Source organism: Euprymna scolopes, chromosome 33 (genome assembly GCF_053919585.1).
Source record: "Euprymna scolopes isolate OS-2025 chromosome 33, ASM5391958v1, whole genome shotgun sequence".
Classification (NCBI taxonomy): domain Eukaryota; kingdom Metazoa; phylum Mollusca; class Cephalopoda; order Sepiida; family Sepiolidae; genus Euprymna; species Euprymna scolopes.
The window spans coordinates 6,400,990-6,421,882 of record NC_136514.1 but is presented as its reverse complement, the minus strand read 5'-3'; the positions used below and the strand labels follow the sequence as shown (position 1 = coordinate 6,421,882).

Genomic DNA, 20,893 nt, shown 5'->3' with positions numbered 1-20,893 from the left:
GAATTCTTGTTCTCTCTTGGAATAAATAATATTGTTAGAATTCAAAAGATTGGACAGTTAAAGGCGCGTTTCTCATTTTTATTTACTGTTTAATTTTTAATTTTTCGTTAATATGTGTATATGTACTGTGTGCATGCGTGTATGTGCGTACTTATATGTGCATATATTTAAGACCGACGTGGCACCTTCTCATTAGCTATACATCCTTCTCCTTCTCCTCTTCCTTCTCCTCCTCTACCTTCCTTCCTTTTCCATTCCCCTTTTCCCCATGCATGCTCATGCTTTCACTACACCGATGAAGACTGAAGGATCGGTCGAAAATTATGTACTTTTAAAAAAAGTTTTTTAATTTTTTTTCATAATATTATTTTGTATTCCTGCACGTCACCAATTGAAAACAAATAAAGAAAAGTTATAAGCTTTTATGCTTTTCGTATTCCTTTTTATACATTTCCATTCATATATATAGATAGATAGATAGATATTATATTATTCAATTCAGGTAAATAAAATTACCATAAGTCACTACAATAAATTTATTGTTTAAGAAATCTATTGTTTCAATCTTAGTATAAGAATTTTAATGAAAATGAAAACTGAGTATAACAAGCCACACGTGTGGTCCCCATCTGGTGCTGCATGTGAGATGACGCCATAAAAAATAGTGAAGAAATGATGAATGTGAGAAGTGTGAAGGGCCAACGGGCTTCACATTTTCATAAAGTTTCAGAAAAATCTAATGGATGGGACAAACGCTATGGGATAAAAAGTGTCATATTTTTGCAATTTTGGGGCATTTGTGACCCCTTTTGAGCTCCTGGGAATGCCGAATCCCAGTGAAAATTGACAAATGGTGCAGTTTCACGCCTTAACGCATGTATATTTGAATTCAGCACCATGGAAAACCACTATATAGACATACATATCAAGTTTCTGAGTAATATGAAAAAAGAGCTCCAAAAAGGCATATTTTTTTAGTCATAAAAGTCCCAGAGAAATGCGAACCAGAATTTTGCTAGGGTCACCCATACTGAATTTATATTAAGAACAATGGCCTCCACATTTTTGGCAAGTTTCAGGAAAATCTAATCGATGGATCAAAAGTTATGAGGCAAAACATGTCATTTTGGGGCATTTTCAACCTTTTGAGCCCCTGGGGACACAACGGGAATTTTCGTAAAAAAATTTTTTTTACTGTACACATCTATTTAATGAAATACAATTTTTGGCAAAATTTCAGGAAAAACTAATGAACGGTTATCTGGCAATCGTCCGGAACAATGGATGCACGGACGAACGCCACTGAAAACATAAGTCCCTATCCAATAAATCGGGGGACCAAAAATAGAAAGAAGAAAAAATATTTTTTTATAATCCGGTTTTCATTCAAAGAACTAGCTTCAACTAAAAACAGGTATATTGTTGTCTGACGATGTCTTTTAAAACTGAAACAATAGATTTGTTGTAGCGACTTATGGTAATTTTGTTTACCTAAATTAAATAAAATAAAATATTGCTCTTTTTATTGAGCACTATCAACAACCTCATTAACATTCAATGTTATTTACTTTTGGATATTTTTAGCCCGGAGTATTTATATATATATATATATATATATATATTATATATATATATATATATATATCCGAACAATGAGAGGAGTTAAATCACAGATTAATTAATCTTGTGGTTTAGAATCTTAAAAAATATTATTTATTTATTAAGGAGGAAATATTTCAGCCAAATCAAATAGCTCAATATACAAGAGAGCAAAGTAATCCAATTCTCCTGTTGGATCACCTTAAAATGATACCCTTTCTATGTTCCTTTAAAAATATTTTAAATTAATTTTCAATATTTATGCTAAAAAGCAAAATTATCTATATCCATAACGATCATTTTGCTAAAGACATTTTCTCTGCATTGAAAATGAAGAACTTTAATTTTATGTATTCTTTGTTTCAAAGAATAAATTTTTGTTTAAAAATTCTATATTTTTACTGCAAAAAATTTAATTATAAAACAAGTAAAAACTACTTACAAGGAAGATTTATTCTGTTACATAAAGCTACAAATCCAACGGATTCCATTTCAAAATTAGTGACTCCAAGTTCTTTTAACTTCTCAAAGAAATCCTTTCTCTCATCAGGTGTATAACTGCAGAAGGCCCCATCAAGGCGGCCCTGACCTGGAAGGAAAAATGCATAAAGTACAATGATTATCATTTTCAAAACAATAAAATTAATTCTTTTTTCTATTTTTAGTATTTTATTGCAACATCAAAAACATTCAGAAGAATCTCAAGCATCTTTGTGTGACAATATTCATCATTAGCGGATGTGCTGTTTTAACAGCATCTGCGACCACGACTCTCCAAATTGTAGAGCCATGGTAATCTTGAGAAGACAAGTAAAGATGGTAATTCACCATTGCTTTCCATCTTGATTTGGGGATGCATCTCCCCCAATGAGTTAAATACACCCCTAGATACCAACCTGGAAATTTCTACGACTTGGCATGGTACATACAAAACCTAGCCTTTCCAAATGGTTACCCATCTGGTACTGGACAGGCTCATTGTTGCTTAACCTCATTGATCTGGCAAGAACCGGTGTGTCAACGTGATTGTGTTGTACATTCAATGACAATATTTTTTAATCGAAAAGGTTGATGTGAAACTTTGACAGAACAAAAAAGTAATTCAAAATTTAATTAGTCAAACGTAAAATCAAGAAAAATTTTTTTTTAGTTTTTGTGTTGTAATTGGTGTATGCCACCTGGGGTGAGTAGACAACGACGATTGATATTTTAATGAGAGAAAAACAGACAAATAGATGGTGTAATATCTAATACAGTGAGATGGGAGAATCTCCCCTTGCTGAGATAAAAGGACAGTGCATGATTGCTTTGCTGAATTCTCATTATAATCAGTTGAATTTTTTAGCCAAGATGCTTCATTTTGCTTGCCACTGGTCTGGACCTCAATGGTAGAAACGAATAAGCAATGAGAAAGTGATATCAAATGCTCTGTTGGGTTTTATCCAATAAGAATGTAAGCAGACATATTTTTATTTATATATAAGAGAAAAAAGACTATCCATTCACGTGAAATCACCTTTTTCTTCACCATATTCCCTCTGCTTCACTTTTTGTTATCAAGTAAGATCTTTGACTTACTTGCAGTTTCATCAAATACTTTTGTATGCAAAATCCGATCCCGCATTTTGCTAATTCCTACTCTCTGATGAGACGGAAAGTATTTCTTCGAAACTCCGCGGATTAAGCACTATCCATTTATTAAGTGTTTCCTTTTCAGATTAAATATGTTTTTAACTCTTTTTCAAAGTGTTTTTTAAACACGTTTTATTAACTATTTGCTCTTATTATAAGCTCTATCTCCTATTTGGTTTTATCGATCTTTTACATCTCCTTGAGATTACTTTATAAATATTAATTCTTTAATATTTATAATATACTTTAGTTTTATCATCTCGAATCATTTTGGTAAATTTAATTGTAATTTTTTATTTTATTTTATACATACATATATATATATATATATATATATATATATATATATATATAAATTGGAAGGAAATTAAATTAAAAATTAAAGTGAATTATTCAGAAAGCCCAAAAAAAGAAATGGAAGAAGACAGTGTTACTAAGTTATTGTTGGAGAGAAAGGAAAATTTTTCCGAACCTATAATTAAAAAAAGATTTCCTTACAATTTTTCTTCCATTTTCTTATTTGTTTTCTTCAAAAACTTTTGGTAAAAAAAGAAAAACATTTATCCAATAAAAAAGAAAAAAAAAAAAAAAACATTTCTTTATTAGAATCATGGTAAGTTCATGTTATCTTTTTGGTATCAAAGACGTTAGCCCTACAATATTGAGGATTTGTTTTCGACAATCAATTTGACGGAGGTGGGTCATTATGAAGAATGGTGACCTTTCTTCTTGTCAGGCTGAGATATGGTTCTGAGCAGTGATGTGCAGAGTATCTTTTCAGGACAGATACTCAAGTGAAAAAACAGTGTCTAAGTAGGCACAGGCCTATAATACATTCCTCTAAAAAGGGCACTTTTAAAACGGGAGTAAAAATGGCAGGTACTTGAGCATCCCTAGCACTCCACCACCCCTCTGCACAGCCCTGATTTTGGGTAATTTTAAGAGGTGCACCTTCCCAGGCCTTGCCTCCTTTGTTTAGAGTGGAGTAATTTATTGCTTACTGCCTGGGACGCCTTGAATGGGACTGCATAGGCATTTTTTTTTTTTTTGCATGGCTAGAGTACTCCTCCTTTAGGGATACTGGCTCGGCTCTCTGCACTTTCCGACCTTGTGTCACATCTTCCTGCAAGGGGAAGGAAGTAAATTTCAGTCTTTCTGTAATATACTATATTTCTGTGAATGTACCACCATGTGGTCTTATTTATTATTGGTCACAACACTGGAATTCATATAGTCAGGAAATAGAGGTTACCATCGCACCGTAATGTTTTATTGCATAGAAAATGAATATTTTAAAACAAAGAAGTATTTATTTTTATCTTTACACATAATAAAATAAGAACAATTATTCTCCTCCAGAAAAAAAAAAAACATTATAGAAGTATTTGCTTTTATATCTTATTATTATAAGATTTAATATTTTTTTTCTTTTTAGTTTAGTGCCATTTTGAGGACATCTTGGATTAAACATTAAAAAAATTTTTTTTTTAAATAATTCAACTTTTTATTTTCCATTCAACATTTAAAAAATATATATAAGACCACAGTTCAACCTAAAGTAAAAGACTAAAATACAGAAAAATCTTTATAATGTACGTCCCCATCATGGAACAGAAAATGTCATATTCCAAAAGTTATGTAATCTGATTAAGTGGGGGTTTTTTTTATACAAAAGACTCCATTCATCAAGGCTCAAATGCATACTTCTGCATTTACCTGCGATTTCAACAAAGTTACTCAGGTGTGTCTAGCAGGTAATAGGAATAAATGCGAGGAACACTTAGGCCGACCTCAATGGGATAAACGAATAAGCAAAGCGAAAGTGATATCGAATGCTCTGCTGGGTTTTATTCAATAGGAATGTAAGCAGACACATATATATATATATTAATGAAAACAAAGGGATGTAGTGTTTACCTGATATACACAATGGTAAACTTAAAACTAATATAGATAACAGAAAATGTAATCCCAACTGAATTAAAAAAGTTCAATACACAGTAGAGAGTGGAGCTTATTATAAGAGAAAGAAAATTAAAACTGTAAGCTGAACTTTACAATCAAAATTTATTGTTCGACTGAATTCTCCAAAAAACAATTTACAAAGTCCTTATTTCACTGAGTTTCAAAGAATGGTATTTATTATTATTATTATTTTTACTTAAAATATTCGTTGACATCTATGCTGATGACACGACCATCTACGGCAACACATCAAAGGCTGTAAATGACAAAGTTCTCTCTGATTCTCTCTCCTCTGATCTCTAGCGCGTGGTTCAGTGGGGGAAGTCGTGGCTGGTTACCTTTAATGCATCTAAAACCAAACTTCTATCTTTACATCATCAATGCTCTGATCCCCATCTGGCATCAATTGAAATGGATGGCTCTCGTCTAGGAGAAGCCCCGTGTTTTGACAAGCTTCTGGGTTTGTCCTTTACTCCTGATCTGAAATAGAACACGTACATCAAGTCTGTTGCCAAGGTCGCTGGAAAGATGGTGGGATCCTTCTATTGCTCCAGAAGATATCTCACTACTGATGCAATTCTCTATCTATATAAAAGCCAAGTACGTCCAAGGATGGAATACTGCTGCCATATCTGGGCAGGAGCTGCTAAAAACAGCCTATCCTGCCTTGACAGAGTACAAAATAGACTTCGTGGCTTAGTGGGGATGCCCTTTTCTCTACCCTGCAACCTCTCTCCCACAGAAGAGACGTTGCGAGCCTATCCTTGTTTTATCGTTATTCCCATGGCAGGTGCTCGTCTGAACTCCAATCTCTGGTCCCCCCTCGCCAATCTTTCACGAAAAATACCCGTCTAGCTGAATCCACTGTGAAAAATTTCCCCCACTCTTTATCTGTGTCTAAATCAAAACATGGATTCCATGAATAAAGCTTCTTTCTTAGAACTGCACGCCTGTGGAACTCTGTTCCGTCTGCCTGCTTCCCACCTGACTACAACTTGGATGTCTTTAAGTCCTCTGATCTCTAGCGCGTGGTTCAGTGGGGGAAGTCGTGGCTGGTTACCTTTAATGCATCTAAAACCAAACTTCTATCTTTACATCATCAATGCTCTGATCCCCATCTGGCATCAATTGAAATGGATGGCTCTCGTCTAGGAGAAGCCCCGTGTTTTGACAAGCTTCTGGGTTTGTCCTTTACTCCTGATCTGAAATAGAACACGTACATCAAGTCTGTTGCCAAGGTCGCTGGAAAGATGGTGGGATCCTTCTATTGCTCCAGAAGATATCTCACTACTGATGCAATTCTCTATCTATATAAAAGCCAAGTACGTCCAAGGATGGAATACTGCTGCCATATCTGGGCAGGAGCTGCTAAAAACAGCCTATCCTGCCTTGACAGAGTACAAAATAGACTTCGTGGCTTAGTGGGGATGCCCTTTTCTCTACCCTGCAACCTCTCTCCCACAGAAGAGACGTTGCGAGCCTATCCTTGTTTTATCGTTATTCCCATGGCAGGTGCTCGTCTGAACTCCAATCTCTGGTCCCCCCTCGCCAATCTTTCACGAAAAATACCCGTCTAGCTGAATCCACTGTGAAAAATTTCCCCCACTCTTTATCTGTGTCTAAATCAAAACATGGATTCCATGAATAAAGCTTCTTTCTTAGAACTGCACGCCTGTGGAACTCTGTTCCGTCTGCCTGCTTCCCACCTGACTACAACTTGGATGTCTTTAAGTCCAACGTTAACAAATTCCTAATGAACCGCCCCCTTAAGTAAACACGTAAGTAATTATTATTTTGTCATCTTTATTATCATCATGACTTTTCGACAATAATTTTTAATATGATTCTGCAACATTTGAAACGTTATAATCCTCACTCCTACAATTTTTCTATAATGACATCGAATTTAACTCTTTATAGAAAGATCTGTTTCGTTCTGTTTAGACAATTTCCAATCGCTTATATGCATCATCACACTGGACTTATTTTGGAATCCATTCTCTCTAAAGAACTATTTTGCATTTCGGATTAACTTGAGAGGATTTTCATGCAAGCTGAAATATTATGTGAAGTTTGTTTTTATATATATTTTTTACATATCCAACATTTTTTCACTTTTTTATTTGGCAATTTATAACTACAATAAGTTGCGGTTTCACTTAATGTCTTAACTAGCAAATTCTAGCATTGCTACAAATATAATTTGCTGATTTATTTATGTCCTCTGATGAGAAGAATAATAAGAATAACATTCTTTGAAACTTCGCGGAATAAGGACTTTGTAAATTATTTTTTGGAGTATTCAGTTGAACAATAAATTTTGATTGTAAAGTTCAACTTACAGTTTTAATTTTCTTTCTCATATATATATATATATATATGAACAAATGATTAATATAACATGTTAAAAGAAATCTTGAAAAAGAGTTAAAAACATATTTAATTTTAAAAAATGAAGCACAAGATAAGTGGATAGTCCTTAATCCGCGGAGTTTCGAAGAAATACTCTCCTTCTCATCAGAGATCACGAATTAGCAAAATGCGGGATCGGATTTTGCATATAAAAGTATTTAATGAAACTACAAGTAAGTCACAGATCTTACTTGGTTAAAAAAAAGGGTGAGGTAAGGGGAATAGGAGGGAAAAGAAAAATGATAAAAAGATTTCACATGAATGGATAGTCCGGTGAAGGGTAAAAAATCCAGTGAAGTGTAAAAATATATATATATATATATATATATAAGCCCTGTCCTATCGCCACAACATTGCATCCCTAATAGAATGTGATCTGATGAACTAATTGCACTTGTGTCCCCTCAATGTACGTACCCCCAACAAACCCACTTAGCAACAAAATCTCACCCCTTCACTGTTGATGTCCCTAAATGCCAAAAAGCTTTCTACTCTAATAGCTTCTTCCCTTGAATAGCTAGATTTATGAATTCCCTTCCTGCTACTTACTTCCCTGACTGTACTGATATGCAAAAGCTTAAATGTAAAGTCAACAAACATCTTTTTAATCTTTCCTAGGCATGGTCCTAAATAGTAGCCCTTTATGTCCAAGTGGCGATATACCTTGTTTGAGGTGAACATGAGTTTAAAAAAATCTTGTCATCGTAATTACTGACTTAAATAAGGAAACTAAAAGCATTAAATTAATGGTAAAAAAAAAGCGATAAATGAAAGTTGGTTATATATATTTGTATAGAAAAATTATATATATTTGTATAGAAACATTACATATAATTGTATAGAAACATTACATATAATTGTATAGAAACATTACATATAATTGTATAGAAAAATTATATATAATTGTATTGAAAAATTATATATAATTGTATAGAAAAATTATACATATAATTGTATTGAAAAATTATACATATAATTGTATTGAAAAATTATATATAATTGTATTGAAAAATTATATATAATTGTATAGAAAAATTATATATATTTGTATAGAAAAATTATATATATTTGTATAGAAAAATTATATATAATTGTATAGAAAAATTATACATAATTGTATAGAAAAATTATACATAATTGTATAGAAAAATTATACATAATTGTATTGAAAAATTATACATATAATTGTATTGAAAAATTATACATATAATTGTATTGAAAAATTATATATAATTGTATAGAAAAATTATATATATTTGTATAGAAAAATTATACATAATTGTATTGAAAAATTATATATAATTGTATAGAAAAATTATATATAATTGTATAGAAAAATTATACATAATTGTATTGAAAAATTATATATAATTGTATAGAAAAATTATATATAATTGTATTGAAAAATTATATATAATTGTATTGAAAAATTATACATAATTGTATTGAAAAATTATATATAATTGTATAGAAAAATTATATATAATTGTATTGAAAAATTATATATAATTGTATAGAAAAATTATATATAATTGTATTGAAAAATTATATATAATTGTATAGAAAAATTATATATAATTGTATTGAAAAATTATATATAATTGTATAGAAAAATTATATATAATTGTATTGAAAAATTATACATATAATTGTATTGAAAAATTATATATAATTGTATAGAAAAATTATATATATTTGTATAGAAAAATTATATATAATTGTATAGAAAAATTATATATAATTGTATAGAAAAATTATACATAATTGTATAGAAAAATTATATATAATTGTATTGAAAAATTATACATATAATTGTATTGAAAAATTATATATAATTGTATAGAAAAATTATATATATTTGTATAGAAAAATTATACATAATTGTATTGAAAAATTATATATAATTGTATAGAAAAATTATATATAATTGTATAGAAAAATTATACATAATTGTATTGAAAAATTATATATATTTGTATAGAAAAATTATATATAATTGTATAGAAAAATTATACATAATTGTATTGAAAAATTATATATAATTGTATAGAAAAATTATATATAATTGTATTGAAAAATTATACATATAATTGTATAGAAAAATTATATATAATTGTATAGAAAAATTATATATATTTGTATAGAAAAATTATACATAATTGTATTGAAAAATTATACATATAATTGTATTGAAAAATTATACATATAATTGTATTGAAAAATTATACATATAATTGTATAGAAACATTACATATAATTGTATAGAAACATTACATATAATTGTATAGAAACATTACATATAATTGTATAGAAAAATTACATATAATTGTATAGAAAAATTATATATAATTGTATAGAAAAATTATACATAATTGTATTGAAAAATTATACATATAATTGTATTGAAAAATTATATATAATTGTATAGAAAAATTATATATAATTGTATTGAAAAATTACATATAATTGTATAGAAAAATTATATATAATTGTATAGAAAAATTATATATAATTGTATTGAAAAATTATATATATAATTGTATTGAAAAATTATACATATAATTGTATTGAAAAATTATACATATAATTGTATTGAAAAATTATACATATAATTGTATTGAAAAATTATACATATAATTGTATTGAAAAATTATACATATAATTGTATTGAAAAATTATACATATAATTGTATTGAAAAATTATACATATAATTGTATTGAAAAATTATACATATAATTGTATTGAAAAATTATACATATAATTGTATTGAAAAATTATACATATAATTGTATTGAAAAATTATACATATAATTGTATAGAAAAACTATATATAATTGTATAGAAAAATCATATATAATTGTATAGGAAAATTATATATATTTGTATAGGAAAACTATATATATTTGTATAGGAAAACTATATATATTTGTATAGGAAAACTATATATATTTGTATAGGAAAATTATATATATTTGTATAGGAAAATTATGTATATTTGTATAGAAAAATTATATATAATTGTATTAAAAAATTTTATATAATTGTATTGAAAAATTATATATAATTATATAGAAAAATTATATATAATTATATAGAAAAATTATATATATTTGTATTGAAAAATTATATATAATTGTATAGAAAAAAAATAAAAGAACAAACCTTCAAAGAAGTCATTTGCACAAACTGTAGTTCCAAGAACTGTTTTAAATGAAAGTTCTTTTTCTGCCAAATTTTTCAAATACAATGCAAGGTCTTTCGTTGGTACTGCTTTCTGGGACACCATTTTCCCTAATACTGGCTGCAAGTAATAAATTATAAATCTATCTATATATCTATGTTTGTTTGTGTGTTATACAAATCGATATTAACAGGGCATTCAAATAATTTTTCAATAAGAATTGAATTTTTCACAGCATTTAAAGACATCATTGAAATATCACCGTCTAGAAAGCAGAGGAATTAAGGCAAAAAGGAATTGTCTGGAGAAATATGCCGAAATGCCATTCCATCTGGGGCTGTTAAGGGTAATTATCGATTAATTACATTTTATCAATCTTTCTTGTTATTTAATAATCATTGAAAAGTTTTTTTGGTCTTATTTTAATTAAGAATTATTGAAATTAATTTAATTTTTTTTTTATTTTTAAGAATTATCGAAAACACTTTTCGCACTCTTTTTTAAAAAAAATTATTGAAATTTTAAAAGTTAAAATAAAAAAAACATTTTTATAATTTCATAAACAAATATTTCTCATAAAATTTAAAATAAAATAAAAACTTATTTTTAAAAATTTTGTTATTAAAAGTGCAAATAAAGACTAATCATGTTATTTTTATCTTTTTATAATTTTGTTAATTTTTATTGTATATTTTTCAATAATGTCGTTTTCTTATATTTTATTTCAATAAATCGCTTCACAATAGCAATACTGAAGAACAATAAAAATGAAGGAACTGATTTTCCTTGTCACTGCTTCCGGTAGCACTACACTGGAAGTTAGGAAGTACGCTACCTGACTATAACCCCATCAATTTTTGCCATAACAATAGTATGGGAAATAATTTAAAAAAAAAAAAAAAAAAAAAGAAAGAGTTGGAGTGCTTACCAATTCCCAAGTCGGTGATAGCATTCCATTCAATACATTCTTTGAAATGACCACAGTTCCAGGTTCTAAATCTGAAAGAAAGAATAACAAAATTTAGTATTTCTATTGATCTGTCTTTTTTACAGATCACCCCCCCCCTCACTTTATGTTTTGGTTATTTAAATGCAAATTTTTTTAATTCGTTTTAACAATTCTATTCACAATCATATTTTGTTTATTTTATTTAAGGTGAATGCAATTATTGGATTCTTCTCTGACAAACAGTGTGGATTCAGGCAACGTCGTTCTACTGCAGGTATTTTAACAGTCACCTCTGAACGCATATGCCATGCACTGGATAAGGTGGTTGAAGCCAGGGCTGTAGCTCTTGATATAACCAAGGCCTTTGACAAAGTCTGACATGAAGGACTTCTAATGAAAATTAAATTTAACTAGATGGATACGAAATATAATTCTATCCTTCTTAGACAATAGGACCATCTATCAAAGACAATAGAACCAGAAATCAGGTTGTCACTGATGGATGTACATCAAAGCAGCATAACATTAATGCGGGAGTGCCCCAGGGGTCGATCCTTGGACCTCTATTATTCCTGATATTCATTAATGACCTCCCTAATAATATTGTGTCCAAGATGGGTATATTTGCTGATGATACAGCGCTCTATAACACACTACCTGAGAATTCTTCCTTCAAACTCTTCGGTTTAACATTCACAGACAATACGAACTGGAACAAATACATTGAGGACATTGCAAAGGCTGCTGCAAAGAAGGGGAGTTCATTCTATCATGCTAGAAGACTACTCACACTTAAGAGCATCCTGTACCTCTACAAAGCCACCATTTGCCTATATATGGAGTATTGTTGACACATCTGAGCTGATGCATCTACCACTAATCTCTCCCTCTTGGGTAGGGTCTAAAAAAAAAGTCTCTAATCTAATAAGTTCCATCACTGCAATGTTGCCTGTTTTACAAGTATTGAAAGAGAATGTGCTCTGATGAACTCATTGCACTTGTGTCCCCCATAATATACATATCCCTGACAAACTTGCTTAGCAACAAAATCACACCTATGTTTCCTACTGATGTAGGTATCAAGAGATAGGCAACAAAGGTTTAATATTAAATGAAGATTCCATGAGCAAAGCTTCTTTCTTAGAACTGCACGCCTATGGAATTGTCTTCCATTTTTCTGCTTTCCAGCTGACTACAATATGGTTGTCTTCAAGTCTAACATAAACAAGTTTCTGATGAGCCGTTCCATATAAGGTAACAAATTTACCGGATTTCCATTACTAACGATTACTTTATTGTCCAATTGTCTACTGTACACTCTTTAACCTTTATCCTCGAGTGGTCTCTTGGCCTTGATAAGTGGGGACGCCTATGTAAAAAAAAAAAAAAAAAAAAAAAAGAAAAGGCGTGCGCAGAAAGTAATAGAAATATGTCGACAAGTTGAAATAAACAATTTACATTTCAACTTGTCGACATTTCTGTACGCGTTATTCATGCATTCAAACAAAGATTTTACTTGTTATAAACCATCCTTGGTGTGTGATTACTATGAAGGTGACCCATGAGTCACTAAGTGCTGAAGGGGAACAATAGATAGGAAGTGTCATACAAATGTACAATGAAATAGGAAATAGCAAACAATGAATCTGTACGTATTTTTGAATGGAGCCTTTTAGATTTGACAATGACAATACAAGCCTACAGATTTGACAATGACAATACAAGCCTACAGACTACAAGGGAAGGGCAGCTTCCGGGTGGCCAGGGTGGGGGTGACTTCAGATACTGATAGCAATACGTACGGACAGTTTTTAGAGCTGACTGCGAAACAGAGATAGAGCCAAATTGCGACTGACAGACGAACGTAACATCGATAGAATGGGGAGAAGACAACCGTCAAATATTTATGAAATATTGGCGTTATTTTTCCTTTCTTGTTCCACAACTTATTTTATTTCCACTTTGTGACCCGCGTGCGTTCCGTCGGCAGCCGCCAATGTGAACCAAAAGATGATGACACGGCCAACGAGAATGATGAAGAGATAGAGGTAGTAAACCACGGCACACAACTATGGGGTCGGCGCGGCGGTGTGTCGAAGGGAAGGCCACGTTTTGGGCACAGGTGTATGATTACTATTTTTTGTTATTTTCAGCATCGTGTGATCAGTAATTTAAGGGTTTATCAGTTAAATATTTACAGACAGACACACACACATACTGTTTTATTTATCATAATATTGCAGAGAGACAAAGAAATAAGCAGTCACGGGTCATACATCTAAACAATATGATATAAATGCGGGTGTACCTCAGGTGTTGATCCTTGGATCTTTATTATTCCTAATATTCATAAATGATCTCCCTGATAAAAATATCTCTGAGATGAGTATATTTGCTGATGGCACTATGCTCTATAAAAGACCCGAGGGGAAAAAAAATGAACATATATCTAAGGAAATGGCAGAAACACTAGAGGATGACCTCCAATCTGTAGTTGAATAGGAACAAAAATGGATGGTCACATTCAATACCGCCAAGACTAAGCATGTTTCCTTCAATAATTACAAGAAATCTTCTCAATCACCAATAGCCATGGCTAAAGGTACATTACCTGAAAGTACTTCTCTCAAACTCCTCGGCTTAACGTTCACAGGGAACATGAGTTGAAACAGATACATGAAAAGCATTGTCAAGGCTGCTGCGAAGAAGGTGGGCTCTATCATGCTAGAAAGCTGAAAGTATTCTGTACATCTACAAGGCCACCATTCGCCCATGTATGGAGTATTGTTGTCATATTTGGACTAGTGCATCTGCTACTAGTCTCTCACTCCAAGACAGGGTTCAAAAGAGAGTCGTCAACCTGATAGGTCCTGAACTGTCATTTAAGCTTTTTTTTTCTTTTTTTTTTTTTTTTACAGTGATCACCACTTATCAAGGCCCGGAAGCCACTCAGGGATAAGGGTTATTGCAAGTACATTACGTTAGTGTGGAGATTTGATGAAGTGTTTACTTAAGGGGGCGGTTCATTAGGAATTTGTTAACATTGGACTTGAAGACATCCAAGTTGTAGTCAGGTGGGAAGCAGGCAGACGGAACAGAGTTCCACAGGTGTGCAGTTCTAAGAAAGAAGCTTTGTTCATGGAATCCGCGTTTTGATTTAGGCACAGATATAGAGTGGGGGAAATATTTCACAGTGAATTCAGCTAGACGGATGTTTTTCGTGAAAGATTGGCGAGGGGGGATCAGAGATTGGAGTTCAGACGAGCACCTGCCATGGAAATAACGATAAAACAAGGATAGGCTCGCAACGTCTCTTCTGTGGGAGAGAGGTTGCAGGGTAGAGAAAAAGGCATCCCCCACTAAGCCACGAAGTCTATTTTGTACTCTGTTAAGGCAGGATAGGCTGTTTTTAGCAGCTCCTGCCCAGATATGGCAGCAGTATTCCATCCTTGGACGTACTTGGCTTTTATATAGATAGAGAATTGCATCAGTAGTGAGATATCTTCTGGAGCGGTAGAAGGATCCCACCATCTTTCCAGCGACCTTGGCAACAGACTTTATGTACGTGTTCCATTTCAGATTAGGAGTAAAGGTCAAACCCAGAAGCTTGTCAAAACACAGGGCCTCACCCAGACGAGAACCATCCATCACAATTGATGCCAGATGGGGATCAGAGCTTCAACCTTTGTCTCATCGGCGAAATGTTGCATACCTCTGCCTGTTTTACAAGTATTTTAATGGTGGATGCTCCGACAAACTACAAGCCCTTGTACCCCCTCAACTTAAATATCCCTAACAAACCTGACAAGCAGCAAAATCCCACCCCTACACAGCAGAGATTCCTAGATGTAAGAAAGCCTTTTACTCTAATAGTTTCTTCCCCAGAACTAGTAGACTTTGGAATTCTCTTCAGGTTTCCTGCTTCTCCAACTGTACTGACATGCATAAGTTCAAGTATAATGTAAACAGATATCTTGCTACTCAACTCCCTACATAGTATCCCTGCAACTCAAGTCCCTGATAGTAGCCCCCTACATCAAAGTAGCACTGTGCCTTGTCCGGGTTAAAAAAAAATGATACATAAGGATCAGCCTGCTGGTCACTCGCTAGTATTAAAAACTGGAAACAAATTAGTTTGAAATAGAGTTGTAGCAGCTGCAATTACAGGAAGCAGCAACATTTCATGGGTTATTGGTTTGAATCTCTTTGGTTTATAAACTCAGTGCTGATGTTTCGAGCATTCAACTACCCTTTTGGCTTGCCTAATTAGAGTCCACTCCTCAGGCGAGCTGAGCACGTAGCAGAGTTAAGAGAAGGGTTAAATGCATGGTAATTTCCTCTTTCTGACAACATCTGGAAATGGCTCAAACTAACTGCTCAAACTTCTATATTGAACCACACAAAACCTACCCGAGCTGTTTGGCCCTGGGTTCGACTTTAATAAGGATATAAATAATCCAGCATACCTACTACTAGACCCTGACTTCAATAGGGCACACATACACAAACTTTTATACTCGAGCAGAACTTCCTAAACTTTGGTCACCGTCCACACACATGGACTCATTCTACTACTAACCCTCACTTTCCACTCCATTCTTACTAACTTAACATTCAATTGACAATTTGCTTTAATTTAATTGGAAACATGCAGTAACGGCGATTACAGACAGCAGCAACTTTGTGGTTTACTACTTTGAATCTCTTTGGTTTATAAGCTCAGTGCTGATTGGTTCAAATATTCAACTTCCCTCCTGCCTTACCCAATCAGAAATAATTTCTCAGGCGAGCTGAGCACGTGACAAAGTTAATAAAAAAGTTAAAAGCACAGCAACTTCCTCTTTTCTTTTTTCAACTTTCAATACTAATGCACACTTCATGCGGCTCGGACCAACCCCCAAACATCTCTCTCGTGGGGTGCAACAGAACATACCTGAACCTTTCCTTTAGCCCTGGGTTTGATTTTGCTGAAGAGAATCCATCATAATTACTGCCAGACCCTAACTTCAACACGTGTACATGAACTCTTTCTCTTCCAACGGGACTTGCTAACCTTTTGGTCTCCATCCATAAATGAGGATTCATTTTACTACTAACCATCCCCTTTCCACTCCACTTTTACTAACGAAGACAATAAACTTGTTTTTAAATGTTAATGTTCGAGAACCAACATGTTGTAGCCTCAGTCACAAAGCAGACAAAGAACAGAAAAGAACTTCAACTCATTTTTTTTTTTTGTTCAACATTTATTTCCTCATTTCTTTGTCTTCTCGTATGTGCTCTTGAACATCATCCACATCCCTAACGTGATCTTGAACATGCTCCACATCTCTAACGTGATTGTCTTTTTTAAAGTCTTTATTTTTCCCTACTAGTGACGTCATTTCGCATACATTTGCATCCATGCTATGTTATGTTAGAATGAGACTCTTGTCTTTCGGTTCAACAATGGATACCCTAACTCCATCATTCATTATAAATTCATTCTCAGATAAAATAGAATACTAAGCAATACAATATTTGTGTTTAACGAAACTCAGAAAAGGAGCAGCCCTTAATTCTGAATACGTCAGCATGTGCATTCAAAGTGATAACACATTCATAAATTGTCCAATGATTGTCTCCCTTGTCCTTTTAAAGGTTGCGTGGATCGACCAAAATATATAGCCAATCACTTCTCCCTTGGGTGTCATATGAAACAGCCTAGAGAAACTGAAATGCAGATCGCTCCAGCCTCTTTTCTCCCTTTCCTAGTCATGATACCATCGTGGATGACAGTTTGATTGCATTGCGACAAAGCCCAAAGAAGGCAGTCACAGGTGACCATTTCTCTTTTTCCTAGTTTTCCCATGTGAGGGTTGACCTCACTCTGACTGCATTGCGACAGAAGCTCACGAATGTTAATTCACAAGCAAAATCCATTTTCTTTTACGACGGAAAAAAACACCCAAACAATTTTTAAGTTTTTATGAAAACACATTTCACCAGCTTTCTCATTCTGTAGAGTTGTCATTTTTTTTTTTTTTTTTTTTTTTTTTTTTTTACATAGGCATCACCACTTATCAAGGCCAAGAGACCACTCGAGGATAAGGGTTAAAGAGCATACAGTAGAAATTGAACAATATAGTAACCGTTATTAATGGAGATTCTGTAAATTTGTTAACTTATATGGAACGGCTCATCAAAAACTTGTTTATGTTAGACTTGACACAACCATATTGTAGTCAGCTGGAAAGCAGAAAAACGGAAGACAATTCCATAGGTGTGCAGTTCTAAGAAAGAAGCTTTGCTCATGGAATCTACGTTTAGATTTAGGCACAGATGAAGAGTGGGGGAAATTAGTGATAGTGTTTTCTGCTAGACGGGTGTTTCTTGTGAAAGTTACTGTTGTATATCATTCTTTATTATTTGTCCAAATAATAACCCTCTTTTCCTTTTCTACATTTTTTTGGTTCTCCCGACAAAAGGAGGATGGACCTGTAAATTCACCTTTGTCCGTTCGTCTGTCCACACTTTTCTCAACAACTATGCCTTGGAATTTTAAAAATTTTGCAAAACCATTAAACAAGATACGAGTAAAAAAGTTACAAAACGGATTTCCCGAGAAAACTCCGGTTGTCCCTCTAGGGGTGCCTTTTGGGTTAAAATGGCTAAAATGGCTAAAATTGACACATTTGTGCTTATTAAAAAAATTGATGCCTTGAATTTTTATAAAACTTTCTGAAAAATTGTATCTAACTGATTTCTATATAATTTCATTTGTCTATACTTCGCAATAACTCTTGGGTGTGCCCCAGGGGCTCTTTTAGGGCTAATAAAAACACTCAATTTTTTAGGACTATTTTATCATATTTGTCAATAATTTTCTGTGTATGTCTATTTAGCAGTTTTGCATGGTGCTGAACTCAAATTTAAATATGTTAAGGCCTTGGGGACTTTTGGGGCTAAATGGAGGAGGTGGGGCAAATGATAGACTCAGTCATTTCTTTTTTTGCATGGTGCAGAACTCAAATTTACATATATTAAGGCCTAAAACTGCACCATTTGTTCATTTTCACCAGGATTTGACGTCCCCTGGGGACTTTTGGAGCTAAATGGGGGAGTGGGGCAAATACTGAACTTAGTCATTTTTTTTTTATGCCTCATACATAGTGCACTCATGGGGGACCATGCATGCTTCACTTGTTTTTTTTTTTTTTTCATGCGCCAGGTAATACCAATTCCCCTTGCTAATGGGCTAATGATTAGGTGAGGTGTTTGACATGGGTTTAAGATAGACCAAATCGTGGAGAAAAGAATGAAGAGGTTTTTATTGCTGATAATATGGTTGATAAAAAAGTCATTTCTCAGCAAAGTCAAGTTGATATTGACGCCAATGAGTCTGCCTTGATATCTATGAAGATATTGGGAGTAGATCATGTGTTAAGTGACAGGCCACTTTGTAGATAAGATCCAAGGAACAGTAGTACATCACCATTTATGAAGGCCTGGAGGCCATTCGAGGATAACGGTTAACGAGTGTTCGGTGGCCACTGAGACAACAGCATAGTGATCGTTAGTGGTGGAAATTGGTTAGAATTTGATGAATTAAGTGGACGTCTAAACAAGAACTTGTTTGCATTGGACTTTAAGATGACAATGTTGTAATCAGCTGGAGAGCATGCCAGCAGAACAGAATTCCACAGGTGGGCAGTTTTAGGAAAGAAGCTTTGTTCACAAAATTTGCATTTAGATTTAGGCACATATAGAGAGTGCGGGGGGGGGGGGGAAATTGTTGATAGTGGTTGTAGCTAGACGAGTGTATTTTTGTGAAGAGTTCTACTGAAGAGTTTGAATTATCTACTAAACACCTTCAAGTGTCTGAGGATAGTTCCCCTTGCAAAGTAAACCAGGACCAAATATTTAAAATAAAATGTTCAAAATGAGATGTTCAAAATGAGATATTCAAAATGAGATATTCAAAATAAAATGTTCAAAATGAATTATTCAAAATGAATTATTCAAAATGAATTAGTCAAAATGAATTAGTCAAAATGAATTAGTCAAAATGAATTAGTCAAAATGAATTAGTCAAAATGAGATAGTCAAAATAAGATAGTCAAAATAAGATAGTCAAAATAAGATAGTCAAAATAAGATAGTATTTAAAACCCAAATAAGATTCGCTAACACAGCCGTACACTGTCAATTAATGGATGATTCAAGTCAAATGACGTGAAAAAGGAATAGTTACAATTTTAATTTACGTCAATATAAGCATTAAAAAGCATTTACTAAGTCCTCCAGATGTCCCCAGTCGAAAGAAATAGATATCCTTGCAGCCAGCATGATGCAGTAGCTTCGCAATATCATGAAAGACGGTTGAGAGTGACGGAATGCCAATACCATGCTATAAAAAAAAGAAGAAAAGAAACACAAGTCAAGCATTTATATAGTCTATATTTCAAACTTCATGATGTTGACTATCTTACAGTTTATTCCTTTAAGTACGCTGACATTTACAATTCTGTCAACGTACTTAAAGGAATAAATTGTAAAATGGTTAACATCTTGAAATTTGGAATAAAGACTTTTGTTATTTATTTGTTAGATGCTCTGGAATTACATTGAGCTTCATAAATTAAAGGACTGGTATAAATAAAAGGTGAAATATAATTGAATAAATATATTTTCACACACACACACACACACACACACACATTTAAAATTATAGTTATAAATAACTAGTGGGACCTGTGGAAATTCCACAGGGGACTGATTCATATGCAATATATTGATGTTGGCATTCTGTAGATGTTTAGCATAAATGGAGATGTTCTGATATTAGTGTAGCTCTTTTGTTAAAACTGCAAAAGTGAAAGAGCATTCCAGTGGCTACATGTAAAGCTCTGGTAAACTCCATGCCCAGGAGAGTAAAAGCAGTTTTGGATAATAATGGTGGCCACACAAAATTGTTGAGAGTTGACGTGTTGTATGTTAATATTGACAACTTTTCGTAAGGGGTGTACTCACTTTTGTTGTCAGGGATTTAGCTTTTAATGGCTATATTTTGAGGGCAAAATAAATTAACTCTGTTATATATGCTGTGGACAGACTACTTTTCATTGTGTAAAAAAAAAATCATTGTTTTCAGTGTTGTCCCATGAAGAGATATA

General features: G+C 32.7%; 1 protein-coding gene across 2 annotated transcripts in view; it reads right to left on the bottom strand.

Annotated features, from left to right (window-relative positions):
- The window catches only part of LOC145258131 (uridine phosphorylase 1-like), a 78,443-nt gene that overhangs the window by 5,067 nt on the left and 52,483 nt on the right, over positions 1-20,893 (bottom strand). For both annotated transcript variants that reach the window (XM_080115873.1, XM_080115875.1), the window contains exons 4-7: positions 20,013-20,127; positions 11,719-11,789; positions 10,772-10,910; positions 2,042-2,188 (exon numbers count right to left, since the gene is read on the bottom strand). In XM_080115873.1, the coding sequence (XP_079971999.1) occupies positions 2,042-2,188; positions 10,772-10,910; positions 11,719-11,789; positions 20,013-20,127 (472 nt within the window). The remainder of the gene's footprint in view (positions 1-2,041; positions 2,189-10,771; positions 10,911-11,718; positions 11,790-20,012; positions 20,128-20,893) is intronic.